The 14079-nt window shown below is 38.9% G+C and overlaps 1 protein-coding gene across 1 annotated transcript; it reads left to right on the top strand.

Moving 5' to 3' along the window:
• The first annotated feature begins 2278 nt into the window (after positions 1-2278).
• Positions 2279-3566, top strand: LOC146485341 (uncharacterized). The gene has a single exon (XM_085103258.1). It carries the CDS (start codon positions 2381-2383, stop codon positions 3107-3109), a length of 729 nt encoding a protein of 242 aa, XP_084959384.1. The 5' UTR covers positions 2279-2380; the 3' UTR covers positions 3110-3566.
• The last annotated feature ends 10513 nt before the right edge of the window (positions 3567-14079 follow it).

Below are 14079 nucleotides of genomic sequence, written 5' to 3'. Positions count from 1 at the left end.
ATTTATTCCTTTTGTACCGTTTCTGTTTTGTCCTGTCCTATTTATAACATTTCGATTAAAAAGAAAAAAACGTATTCCATTGGGTGGTAAATTCGTGTTAAAGTTCTCTCGGCGGTGAGGACTAAATATGGAAGTCAACCAAGCACCCACTCCCGTTCCGCTTTGCCAAGAATAATACGGACAAAAACCAAGGCAGAAAAAAAAAAAAACAGGAGAAAGCATTATCCCTAGACTATCAAACATCAGAACTTATTATTTCAAATCGTTTCTGACTTTTCGGCATAAAAATTAAGCACAAATGTTTCCTTTTTCGGTGTGCATTGAATTGAACGGAAAATGAAAAATGCGGTAAGCCAAGGTTCGCGGTTTCAAACGGAAGGTAGTGCAACGCACTCTGCTTTTGTCCGAGTATTCTAAAATGCATTGGTTGGTTCCGCATGGCAGACCACTCGTGTGACTGGCTCTCAAGATTGATTGACCTTAATAACAATTATACATCCTTTGTTTTCCTTTGTGTGCTTCCCGCATGCAAATTCTATAGACTTTCAGTCGAGTGTTTTAGACACAGTTAATTAAGCTGCTTCAGTTTGGTTGACAGGCGGTAACAAAGCAAGCGTCGTCAGACTCGTACTGAGGGAGGGGTGAGAGGGGTGTTACTGTACCGCCATATAGTGGCCAGATTTGGGGAGACTAGATAAAAACAGTGCCTTTTCACGCTTCTAGAAGGCAAGGGGTAGCAAAATTTGAAATTTAGTCAGTTTTAAAGGGCGCAAAGTGACATTGTAAATCGCACTGGGATCATGTCAAGCATTTAAAAGTGTAGCCAGGAGCCCAGGTGTAGCAGATCATTGAGCGGAAACGCATGGTGGAAATTACGGCTTAACGATATATAGGAAGGGTTACAAGTGAAATGGGTACGCACCATGTGGGTAAAATTTGGTCATGCCCCCCTTCCCCTCCCTCCCCACCCCGTTCCCACTGTCTCGTAGCTCAGACGCAGTTCATTAGTGATCTCCACCGTATCATAAAAAGTTGTTTATTCGACGGTCGTAATCAATGGGTTAGCCCGCCTGGCAGCCCGCAGAAAATAGAACTGAGTAGTCTACATTCAGTCCAAATTCTTGTTGTACATGTGCTGTAAGGTGCAATTACAGAATACAGGGCAACTTCGAAAGCGCACGTGCCGTTTATAAGATCAGTAATAATTCATAAGGCATACAACAAAAACAGTTTCGAAACGTGATCAACATCCGGAATACTGATCTCCATCCGCATGTCCTAAACTGGATCCTGGGTAGAGGTGAAACTTTCTTGGTGGGTTTTACTACAATCCTCCATTTGATTCGAAGTTCTGTGTGGAGATCAAATAACTTCCCTAAAAATAAAAAATAAAAACACACAACACTGAAACCACAGAGGTTAGGGGCGAGGAGATATGCATGTATATCATGATTGACCGGAGGGTATGAATGAAAGCAAGTTATTCCACGCGAAAAAGCCCAACTACTGTAATGGTCCGAAAGTACTGGCTAAAAAGTCCACTCAGTTCTTAGTAAAGTTCCTGCTAAAATCTTTACACCCAAAAATTTATAACCCCCAACTGATTCCCGACTCCAGTAGACATTACAACCCCTCCCAACCCTCCCCCCGGTTTTCATCGTGCTGTGAAAATTTCTGTGAACGCGGATGCTCTGCTACATCACGCGGTTTCGGTTTCCGTTATCAATGTCGTATCATTTGAGCACCGCGTGGCCGAACGACAGCTGATGCCAGTGTAGCATGAAATTTCAATTGTTTATATATAGAAAACAAAATACTGGATTTACTACTACTGAAGTGAGATGTTTTGGGGGCAGAAAGGCAGAAGCTATGACCTTTCGGAGCACAGCTTGCGACATTTCGTTCGTGTAAACTCTACAAACTGTCCAGTGGTGTATTTTGCAAATAAAACTCAAAACTGCACGATACCAATTCAGTTATTTTCAGATTTAGCAACAACTAACTTTTGATCATATTACCTTATCGCTCTGAACACTTAAATGAGCAGTTTTTCGTGTAATCGCTCATAGAAGTTCTCAATTCGTTTTTGGGCAAAGACAGTTTGACGCGATGCAGACAAAACTGCGTAAAACTTGATTGACGAAGGTATTGTTTAATGCCACTTTTGGTCCCAAGAGTAAATGATTCCAGCCAATGGGTAGGAGGATGCAAATTGAATACATGTCCGAGTTGTTGATCAAATAAAGGGCCCTTGGGTTGATTATTACTGAAACGTCACGGGACCTTATACGCCCTAGTCTTGCTCCGGTTCACAACGCGTCAGACAAACAGCCCTATTCTCCGTGCAATCTTCCTGGAATTTTAGCGAAAAGAATACAAAATGAATAAGATAAAGGAGAAGATGAACCAGTGTAAGGAAAGGATTGATGAAGCTGAAGAGAGAGAAGCAGAAGCTAAATCTATGTTGAAGGAAGCGCTGGCAAAAGAAGAAGCATCCGTAAGTGAAGCCGAAGCAGTAAAGCGAAGGATTCAGCTTTTGCAGAGTGACCTCGACAAGGCGCACGCTCGCTTGGAGGAGCAGGAAGAGAGGCTCAGAGATATTGTAGAAAAGGGTGAGAACGAGGAACAAGTTCGAAAAGAATTGGAGGAGTGCGAAGCTGAGGGCGACGAGAGACTGACTGAGCTGGAAGAAAGCGTCCTGGAAGCCGAAAGAAAAAGAGAAGAAGCCACGAATCTGCTGAATGAAGCTAAACGGAGGCTGAAAGTAACCGAGATCGATTTGAACGCCGCGAAAACTCGTGAAGATGAATTCCAGGCCAGAGAAGACGAATTGAAGATGATGTTGGAGAAGTTAGGGGATAAGGCGAAGAATTTGGAAGAAGCCGATGAAGAGGCAAGCGAGCGGGAGCAGGACACCGAAGAAAAGTTAAAATTCCTTGAAGAACAGCTCAAGGAAGCTACCACAAGAGCCGACGATGCTGACAGGCAATGTGTCACGTTGAAGAGAACCTTGAATACAATAGAGGATGAAATAAGTACTTGGGAAGAAAAGAAAGCGGGACTGCTAGATGAAATGGATTCGATTACAAACATGGCCGATGATATTTGAACAATATCACACGTAATTTGCATACGCAAAACCCGCATGTTGAATTGTATTTTATTGGTACTTGGACGAAAGCCACCTACAAAATGTTAGGAGAAATTCTACCTAATCAGTAATCTGCCTGGAACATTTAAAGCATGCTCAAGCCTTGGACACTTTAACTTCGCCATCTGTTCTTCGCTGTATTGTGTTTATCTTGATCCGTAGGAATTTTCAGCTAAGCATTTATGCAAATATTCGCAAGATAAATGTAAACTTGAAATTATTTACATTTGTGAGGTGTTGATTTTCAAGTCTTTCACGAAAAGAAAAATAGTTTGTCGTTTATCGGTTTCCCGCTGTGACGAAAGATTTAGTCAGGTTATATTACAAGTCCGTGTAAATTCTCAATTTCTAATCGACTTCCATTCGTTTTTCAATAAACCATTGTTTTAAAATAAAGTAATCATTGCTGGTTAAATGACCCAGTTTAACTTATTGACTAAAACGCTTCAATAGGTATTGTGATAAGAGTTGCGCCATTTTTAGGACCTTCGCCTCCGGCGTAGACGATAATTATGCCGAACTATGGACCGTATACATACGAATTGATGCGATTTGTGCGGTGAATTTTCTGCCCAATATCAACTGAATCGCCCATGTAAGCTACCGGCGATTTCCGCTGCAAATTCATGGAGATTTGACTGCAATTTGTTGCAAAGAAAGAGAGGGACTCCAAGTGAACTTTGATCTCTTTTATGATCGCATTGCGTTCCGCTCTAATCATAACAAAATCTCAAATTGTAAAATCGCTGGTAAATCGAGATTTGCAGCGAAATTCGCAAGTAAATTGGCGCACTCCGGTGAGAGTTGTTAACCAAAATGCAAACTCCTGTACTTGTTTTGTTGCCTTTTCAACGGATATTTGTGAAAGCGGTTCCTTTTACGAGATGTTGTCAGCTTTTAGAGAGTGATAGATGGTTGTAGTTTTCACCAACATATTTTACACTTCCGAAAATAAAAGGAATTAGTTTTCCAATGTTACCAAATTAGGAAATGGGATTTTGCCAAACCGACAACTTGAATATTTTCCCGACAATTAATTCTGGATTTTTTCTGAGACTTTTTTCTACCTTTAGTGCCTCTAAGAGGGGGCGAATAGGAGTTTGTAAATCCGCCGATCCGCTAAAATCAATGGCTGAATCCGTCGATCCGCTCAAAAAATCAACTAAATCCGAATCCACAAATTGTTTCCCTCGTTAGATGATACGAGAGATACAAAGCGACTTCAGTTGTTGGAGTTGCCTTGCGTGATATTGTGTTTCAGCGTTGAGGTTGACTATCAACGAAATATTTATGTAGCCAACGTCTGTATCGAAACAAAATCTTGCAGATACGAGAAAAAAGAGCAAACTTGAACTTCCTAACAACCAAAATCCAAAATCCGGGCCCCAAAACTGGATAAAACCGCTATCCGCTGCGATCATAGGATCCGCAGATCCGTTAAAATTTCGCTCTGAATCCAGAATCCGGGCTTAAATATTTACCAAATCCGCCGATCCGTAGACCTATTCACCCCCTCCTCTAACATAACAGTGCTTGTGAGCAAGGACTAACCTCGTTCTCAGGGTCTCTTCTCTTCTGGGAACGAGGTTGAGCTAGGTCAACCTGCATTTCGAAGGCCAGTTACAAATGAAACGTTTTAGGCGATTTGATATAATATATTGGAAGTGAAAGAAAGTCGCGATCAGTTCAAAATTTTCCAGCTTTACTGAATTTTCTGGGAGCAAAGATATTGTTGGGTTACGCTTGGTTGGCTCGATTAGCCGGTGTACGAGAAAATTAAATGACTGAAAGACCGGAGAGAGCGGCGGAAATCGAGCCTATGTTTTTGGCTGTAGACTATTTTTGCGTTTATTTTTAGCCAAGAACTTTTAGGGGTCTCCCAACCGGCTCTCTCTCGTACCTCTCTAATATTCTGTTAGGATTACCGCGTAAAGGACCCTCAGCTCCACTCTGACAACAAATTGAAGTAAAATTGTTGGAAATAGTGTCTAAATTTTAAAGCTTAGCTTAAAAAGCGTAGATAGCATTTTTGCTGTTATATGCTTGAGCAAATCTCTTTTAATTAGATAGCATTTTAGCATTTCTAAAAATTGGCCATCTTTGTCCATCGCCCATTTTTGCGTTTAAATTTACCGCACTAGCCCCTTTTGAAGTTTAGGACGTCATACGGTTGCCGCTATTGTCATACTGGTAAAAGGCTTACTTAATTTCCAGATCTCTCAGACTTGCGTGCAAAGTGGTAAGCGCGGACGACAAGCAGAAAAAGCGCTGCCGCGAGCCTTACTCAAAGGCGGTTCAGTTTAAAAACTAGTCTCTTAGCACACAACGGAGTCTACGCCTTATGTAAAATAACATGTTAGCTTCATTTTGCTGCTGGGTCTAGCGGGAATTTTTACAGCCATTTTTTAGCCGTTACGTGCGTGGCAGAACTTAGCGACTATCTTTTGAGAAGCCATATCTGTGACGTGCTGTGTCAACAGCTGAAAGACCGTTTAACAATCAAGCTGGAGACGTTTGAGGTTACTGGCAAGAGAAAAAGCAAATAAACTAAAATTACTGACCCAAAATGGCTTGAGATTAAGGTGTGAACCTTGCTCGGCTGAAACTTTAAACGATTTGACCTCTTCAGTTTCGATTGGCTGTCATTCGTGACTTTCAGTAGAATTCGCAATTTGCAAATTGTTTGCAAAGCGTTAACATTCAATATAGTCAATTCATCGATCACGGATTCTCGGACTTCTTTAGTGTTCCGTGCGTCATTTTTGTAAAAAGTTAGCCCATGTTCATGACCCAAGTTCGAGTTCAATTGTAAACAAATCAGTTGAGATTTAGTCCTGGTTGCATGTCGAAAGATAGTCACTATGCACTTAACATTGAAAATAGTTGTATATCTACATGCACGCATACATTAAGCTTGGCTCTTCTTTGGTAAGACTTTGCTCTGGGTCTTTAGATGCTAGATTTGTTTCGTTGTAGATCCAGTTTTGGTAATTTTTGGTAACAGGTAAGATTCTTCTCCAGACAAAAAAATCACTTGCGACATGGCCTCGGTAACACCGCATGAACTCCACATCGCATTATTTGGTGGGGGGGGGGGGAGGGGGGTTAGTTTCTAAAGAACTTGTGGTACGCCAGTCAGTAAGGAGGTAGGGGGCTGGAAACGAATGTTTGGTTTTGTCGAGTTGTTGTTTTTAACGTTACCATGCTTTAACCAATAGCGTTGCCCCACTGTCACCCTCAATGCAAACCTCGCAAAGCCCACAATTCCTTGATTCAGTCTGACAAAGGGCCAGCGCTCGCTTGGCAGATTTCCTTATCATTTTATAAAACCAAATATTCGATTGCATTATTTATCTTTTTTTCAATATCAAGGGCATGTTTTCGGGGTTCTGACCCAAAGAAAAAATGGCCCTGTTGATGATCGCAGAACTTGAGCGTTTTTAATTAATTAACCGGATTTTCACCGGTGTCATTGGATTTGCGTAAGCGTTTTACTTCTTTTTGTTTTTGTAAGCCTTATTGTTGTTTTTAATACCATCTAGTTAATGTTTTCGTTATGCAATTTATACGAAATTAAGCAACCGCCCATTTTACTATTGAGGGAGGGGAAACGGTATTTTTTTTGTCCTACCCGAATTTGTGTTTCGTGAGTAAAACCTTTGGATTAATTTGTTCACTTTTTTCGCTATATTTGTCCTCTTCGATTCCTTTGCGAGAGTTTGTTCTTCTCCAACAAGAGGATTACTTCATGTCTGTTGCTTTGCGTGTGATTTTTTTTTTAATTCTTTGGTATATGTTTCCCTCCCTCCCATCTCCAACACTAAAATATTCAGTCCCTATAAATAGAGGGGAAAGCGCTGTCAAAACAAGCTTTTGTTCTTTCAGTCATTAGATATGCCACTTACAGCGCTGCATGTTATAGTAACCCGTTTATTTATCTAGTACCTAAAGGAGGAACTGCCAAAGGTAAGAGAAACAAGCGCCTTGAATTTTTCTTTAGCGATAAATCTTTATTGCATGACATTTGTGACTGTCCTATTGCCTATTAATTAGAGTTTACATGTACATTGACATTTTGTGAATATAATTTTTCCAGTTTGAAGTCATCAGACAAAACACAATCTGGGTTTGATCAGACCGTCAAATGAACAACAACAACGATACACTTTATTTGATGACAGAAGATAGAATATTTCGTACTTAGCTACTCGTAAGTTCCAAACGGGTGTTTGTTACATCGGCGAACAACTGCTGCTTATACTCTGGGTATGAAAATAAAAAACAAACAAACAAACAAACAAATAACTTTAGACATAATAGGAAATATCATTTCATTCACCTGTTCAATCCACGAGTTCGCTCACAGAGGGCTTTGATTGAGTATTGTAAATTGTTTTAACCATCATTAGTTCCTCGTTTTAAGCGTATGTTCCGCGGTCGCCGTCCTAATCAGCGGTTCAATACTGATCTGCGTCATCACTATTACATGATTTCTATTTTTTACAACATTAGGACAGTTTTGCCCGGTTGGTTGGTGTCCTGCCAAGTCCTCGGACTTGTAATCTGTACGCCCCGCGATCGACTCTCGAAGGTGGCATACCTTGTATTCATTTGTTTTTAAATTTCTTTTCAGCTTTCTTTTTCAGACCTAGAGGCGACTGTGGGAATTTATTGAAGTCGGTAAACACGGCCTCAGTTACGGAAAATTGAATCGTAAAAATTTTGATCTCGCGAAAATGAAAGTCTTTTTATTTACGAGAATTTATGGGAGGGAGGGTTAGTTTATGCAAATCATATTCATTCGCCATAATTTAGTATTGCGAAATATCACCATCCTTTCGAAATTGCGTAATTCTCTGCTATGACAACGTGCTGAAGACGATGATGATGATGGTGACGATGGTCTCATCTTAACAACACAATATTAAATGATATTCCGTTCGTAAGGATGCGCAATTGAAAATTTATATTGATAATTGCGCAATATAAATTAATAAATTATTATTTATTATTTATCAAAGTTTGATCTAAAAACCTCATGAAACATTCAAATATTTTTGTGATTCCGGCACTAAATAATTTTTAAACCTCCACCTTTTTCCTTCCCCAACGCTTCTGAACAATTATCAAAAATAGAAAAAATTCAGAATACTACACATATAATCACTGGTTAGATATATATAATAATAATAATAATAATAATAATAATAATAATAATAATAATAATAATAATAATAATAATAATAATTATAGCCTTTTAGGAAGAGTATAAAATGTTAATAAATACTTTCATTTGAAATGGTACGTCAGAATGCCCCCATGAAGGATCGCCTGCAGGTGTGGCAAACCATTTGACCAGGAAAAGGCTAGGACTGGGGCGGGGGTGAGAAGCTGAATTCAGGAGTGGGGAAAGGAGAATACAGCAATCTTAGTCAGCCAGCAACCGACCTTGTTCTAAGCGGAAGACCTTAGATAGCAAGGACATAAACCAGATTTCGGAGACCAGCTGTCTTCGAAAACATGGGTTTGGTGGGGGTGCCCATTTTCGCGGGCTCACAAACTCGGTTCCAGTCGTTGTTATTTAAGGATTTTCGTTCAAAGCGACCTAAGTTGGCAAGTGGTTGGACGCTTGGAGAGACTCTTGGGTAATTAACAAACTTTGAACTTTTTGATTTTGACTTAACCTTTCACTTCCATCGTTACCACAGGATTTCTAGAGTGAAAAAATATTCCAGTACTCCCAGACTCTCTCCAGGCTACCAGCCACTGCCCAAAAGGCCAGAGGAATCTGGGTACGAGATTTGCGAGAAACGGGAAAAAAGCGAGTTGTGCAGTAGTAACAATCAAAGATTAGGGAGTGAGTTCGATGACCTCGATCCTAAGCTCTCTCTCCTTTGTCAAGTGAAATCTTGGGCGGATGACAGATAAGCCTCCCAAGATTCATTCATTCATTCATTCATTCATTCATTCATTCATTCATTCATTCATTCATTCATTCATTCATTCATTCATTCATTCATTCATTCATTCATTCATTCATTCATTCATTCATTCATTCATTCATTCATTCATTCATTCATTCGTTCATTCGTTCATTCGTTCGTTCGTTCGTTCGTTCGTTCGTTCGTTCGTTCGTTCGTTCGTTCGTTCGTTCGTTCATTCATTCATTCGTTGATTGTCCCATACAATTATCGACTCCAAACGCAATTAGGAGTGCGCTCTTTCTACGTCGAACGCAAATAGTGCGATGGAGGCGAAACGTTAAGCACGAAATTCAGACCCCTTTCGTCTATAATTTATTTGATGACGATCGCATATTTATCTAAATTCGTCTCAATTTATTTCCAGGGCCCTATCAGGATTGCAGAAAGAAAAGAATGATCGTTACGCACATTGTTTTACCAGCATTGGGTGTAGTTCTGGTTGCTTTTCTCTTCATTGTGTGTTGGAGTATAGTCAGAAAGTCTTCAAAAGACCCTTACAACATAGAGGAACTTGACTGCGTTCAAAGATTTTCAAAAGAGAAGCTGCAGGCGATCAACAAAACTTGGGAGGAATATTACAATTTGAGTTTACAGGGAAAAACCTTGACGCACCTTGGATCGAATGGCACCTCAAGTTTGTTAACCATTTCATTCTTAAGTGTCGAGCGTTCGAGTCAAGTGACTTTTCAGGAAGAACCACATATTATTACCGTTGAATGACTTCTTCCTCCGCTCTTGAATCAGTGAAAAGCAAAGAGACAAAAAACAAAAACAAGAGGGAATGTAAGGAAGTTACTTAACATGTATAAGTCCATTCTGAGAAGCTCGACCTAGCTAGTCAAAAACTGGTTGAAGAAAGGTATATAGGTGGCAATTCAAAAGGAGATTTGACCACCTATCTGATTGTTATTATGTATAGTGCAGTTGAAGTGACTTTTACCCACTCCCTTATCTGTTATAAGCTGTAGAGTCTCCAGTGTGTGTTACTTTTTTTTTTTTTTTCAACTATTTAGTTTAAGAAAATGGGGTACTGGAAAGAAAATTTGGTGCTGGAAATTACTGACTACCTCTAATTTGGTACTGGAAATTATACTACCTCTGACAAGAGTTAGACAGCACCGTTCCCTAACCCTATCTAGACCGAGGGAGGGGATTCTGCCCGCACCGAATTTGAGCATTGAAAAAAGTTTGAATATTTGCGTAAACGGCCGAAATTTTGAAGGTTTTTCAGATTGAACTTATCTGGAAACGACCTTGTATTGGAGAACCATGGCAACCAATTTATAACAGGCAGATTTTCAAAAACCGACATCAAGAATAATGTGTTCAATGTACAAAAATCAACTCTATTCGTAGTTAATTTTATGTTTTTGTAACATGCTCGTGTTTTCTTTTCATTTTTATAACTTTTTGGTCAACGTTGGTGGTTTTCTGAGATTGTGGGAAAACAAGAAATCCAAGATGGTGGATCCAAGAAGAACGCCATTTTGAAATAGTTGCGGACCTCAAAGAAAAAATCTCTGCCCGTTTTATGTCTCATCCGAATATCTTTGTCATAGATTTTACACTTGCAAACTTATGGAGGAGGGTAGGGGAGAGGGAATCCGCTTTCCCCGCGTCCAGGTCTACATAGGGTCAATTAACTTCTCTTGAAATAGGTGCAAGACTCACGGTAACTGGTTTGTGTCAACAATATTAGATAATTTCCGCGGACAGTGCACATGTTCACGCCAAATGAAGGCTATTCCCTTTATTCTCCTTTGCTTCGAGTCTTCCAAGCAGAAAAGCGGGAATAGACTTTGAATCTGATTGTCCTTGTAAAGCAATCACAACTGATGTAAACTGCCAGCTTAATTGGAGGAATTTTCCCAAAAATCGATTTGTTTTTCATTGGTGCCACTTTGGGTGAAGACAGTGTCAATTTGTATCGATCGCTATGATTTCAAATACGAAATTAATTCACTTCTAGTCGAAAGATAGCTATAAGCTTTGCCGTTTCCATGGATCAAATAGACAGTCTAGAAGGTACAAAACTATGACCTAAAATGTGGAGATAAAACAAGCTAATTTTCCAATTGTTGATAAATCAGTTTAATTTGTACATGTTCTGCACAAAGTGCAGTGCTAATTGGAAAATTGCAAATTACAACAATAAAGAGAAACTTGAATAACAATCCCAACAGATATTGATGAGAAGCAAACTTTAAGTATAGTTAGTAGCCAAAGAATTGAACAAAGAACTGGCAGATCACAGATGTAAGTCCTAAGCCCCAAGGCAGCTTAGCACACCACATTTTAGAAGATGTATCGATAGCAGGTGCTCGTTTAGTGCGCTTCATGGGGTCCGAAGAATTGACTGTTGAACTGATTCATTTGTTAAACGACTGTAGGTGGTATATCGGCTCACAAAACCATATTCCTCATCCAATAACAAGAACGACATCTCGTAACTTCTATGGTAGTAATACCGATGTTACTATCTAAACGTTCTCTAAAGGCTTAATAGGTTAAAGATCCGCTTAAGTACTGAACACAGATGCGTTGAAAGTAAGTACCATTAGTTACTCCACATATCGCACGCTTTGTAAAATACGTATGGTGTGACAAATCTCATTGTATAATTGAAGTTGTTTGAAATTGTGCGTTGTAACATCTGAAAAGTGGACACGGATTACGAAAAAGAACTGCTTCACCGTATTTAGTAGGGGTAGCCTTGAAATGATCAAACTCATTTTAGCGTTTCTTTCAGACCTTGATAACCAAGGACACGTTAGATGATTTGCAGTTTGACCAATGTGATTTTGTTAATTTGATTTCTTATTTTTACTCCAAGTACTTCACTAATCTTACCAGAAAAAAAAGTTCAGATATTGTACCTAACTTTTAAGCAATCCATAATTTTCTCAGACAGGATTTTTGTTCATACAACTACTTACTCCGGTTTGCTCCCGTTACCAAAATGGCCTGCATTTTCTACCGCTTCTATATTTTCATCTCTTGTTAACAAAACAAAATATAATAAACTCACAGTCGCTAGATTTCAATAGCATTCCGTTTAACAGCCATGCTATAGATGACTACAAGAATGTTCGAATTTCCTTCGTAGAAAGATTGCATATATTCACATTCATATTATTAAAAATCTTTAAAACTGGAAAGTTAAGTATTCTATTCATAGCACTGTTATGAATTTCAATGTATATATTTATTAGTTATATAACCTGTGTCTATGTTTACTGTGTTTTTCTCTCTCTTATATTTCTAAGCAAATAGTGTGAAATAAAATGATTTTCTTTTGATCTGATTTGAAAAGGGAAGCGCATTAAAGTGGATAGCTTTGAAGAAAAATTTGATATATTACTAATAATATATTTCCAGACGCCTTCCATCTTTCTAAACGAATTTGCATTTTATAATTAATTTACGCCTTTACTCACTTTAGAGAAATAACATTAATATTTTAAGATTTCAGAGTTGCAGTTATTACGACGTTTTAAAGCTTGGACCATGTTTGTTATTAAACTGCTGATAAAATGTTTGAATGTTATGGTTTCCAGGGAAACGGTAAAAAATAAGCCGTAAATAAATAAATAAATAAATAAAAAAAAAACTCATGTGTAGGCTGACCGCGCGCTACTTACTAGGGGTGCAAGTGAAGGACTTGAAGATCTCTAGAGAAAAAGCAATGCAAACAGTATGGAAACCCATAACGTTATTTATATCACGGCATAATGTCCATGTGATAATCCGTTGAAGTTAGCGGTACTACATACCAAGATTGCGTTAAGTCTCACCACCGAGGTGTTAGGGCGGTTCCGACTAGGTTTGTAGTCGAGATTCCTTGTTTATCGTGCCCTCCCTTCCCTTGACACATCAGAGTGTTCATATCAAGAAACAAGGATTTTTTTGCCTCACAAACCTATTCAGGCAAGTTATTACTTTGAATATGCTTGTTTCTATCTTAGCATTTCATGTCTGCTACAATTATTTTATTAATTTTTTGCTCCTTTCATACCATTCTCTATGCAACGAGGTGATGATTTGTTTCCGGGTGCTCAGTGAGGCTGTTCAGGCATGGGCTTCGGCCCTTCAGAATTGTTGTCATTTTTTTTTTCTTTTATACTCCATGAAGCGATGATTTGCTTTTGGACGCTCTGTGAGGCCGTTCAGACAAGGACTGCGTTCCTAACAGTCGTCATTTTATTGTTTGCAGAATGAGAGCTCTGTATTTCTGGTCAGTTTGTATTGTCTATTTCTCCCGTGGGGCTTAGCCGTAGTGGGTGGCTTGTGGCGTTGTTTTTCACCCCACGTTTGTTGGTTAAGTTTTTAAACTGTTTACATTTATTGCGGTGTTGCCAGCTTTAGCCTTAATTCAATTAAACTGGCCACATCCGTGGCCAGGTTTCGTCCAACACAGTTGTGTGATTTTATACTCTGTGCTCCTCGGTTGTTTGGGACCTACTGTGTAATTTACCACAGAGCTCACGTTTGACATTAGGCTGGTCTTACTAATAGACAGATGTCGCGATATAAAATTGTTATATATTATATTTTGTTCACAGTACAAAAACAAATTTGATTTTATTCGATATATTTATTTAGTTGGAGTGAAAAGAGACGATTTCAGCTAAAATCTTCCTTTATTGCTTTGGTTTCTCTTCAGAACAAACTCCTTTACTTCGTGTTGATAATTTCACTTAGGGCGTTTTCACATATACTACTGCTCAATTCTGAAATAAACAGTTTACGAAGATGTAACTTCCTTATCATTCAAGTTATACAATGGTTCAGTTATCCTACCCGTTTTATAGTCATTAACATTCAACTGGGTTTTTGAAATAACAAAAACACTGTGGTTGTGTTGAGAAGATTCATCTATACGGCGTATGTCCAGGTTCCATGATATAAATCACAATAACAATTACGCACGAAGCTTCGTTTTCA

This window comes from Pavona decussata, unplaced genomic scaffold, assembly GCF_977016875.1.
Source record: "Pavona decussata unplaced genomic scaffold, jaPavDecu1.1 SCAFFOLD_26, whole genome shotgun sequence".
Taxonomy (NCBI): domain Eukaryota; kingdom Metazoa; phylum Cnidaria; class Anthozoa; order Scleractinia; family Agariciidae; genus Pavona; species Pavona decussata.
The sequence above is the reverse complement of the archived record's forward strand: the minus strand, read 5'-3'. Positions and strand labels throughout refer to the sequence as shown.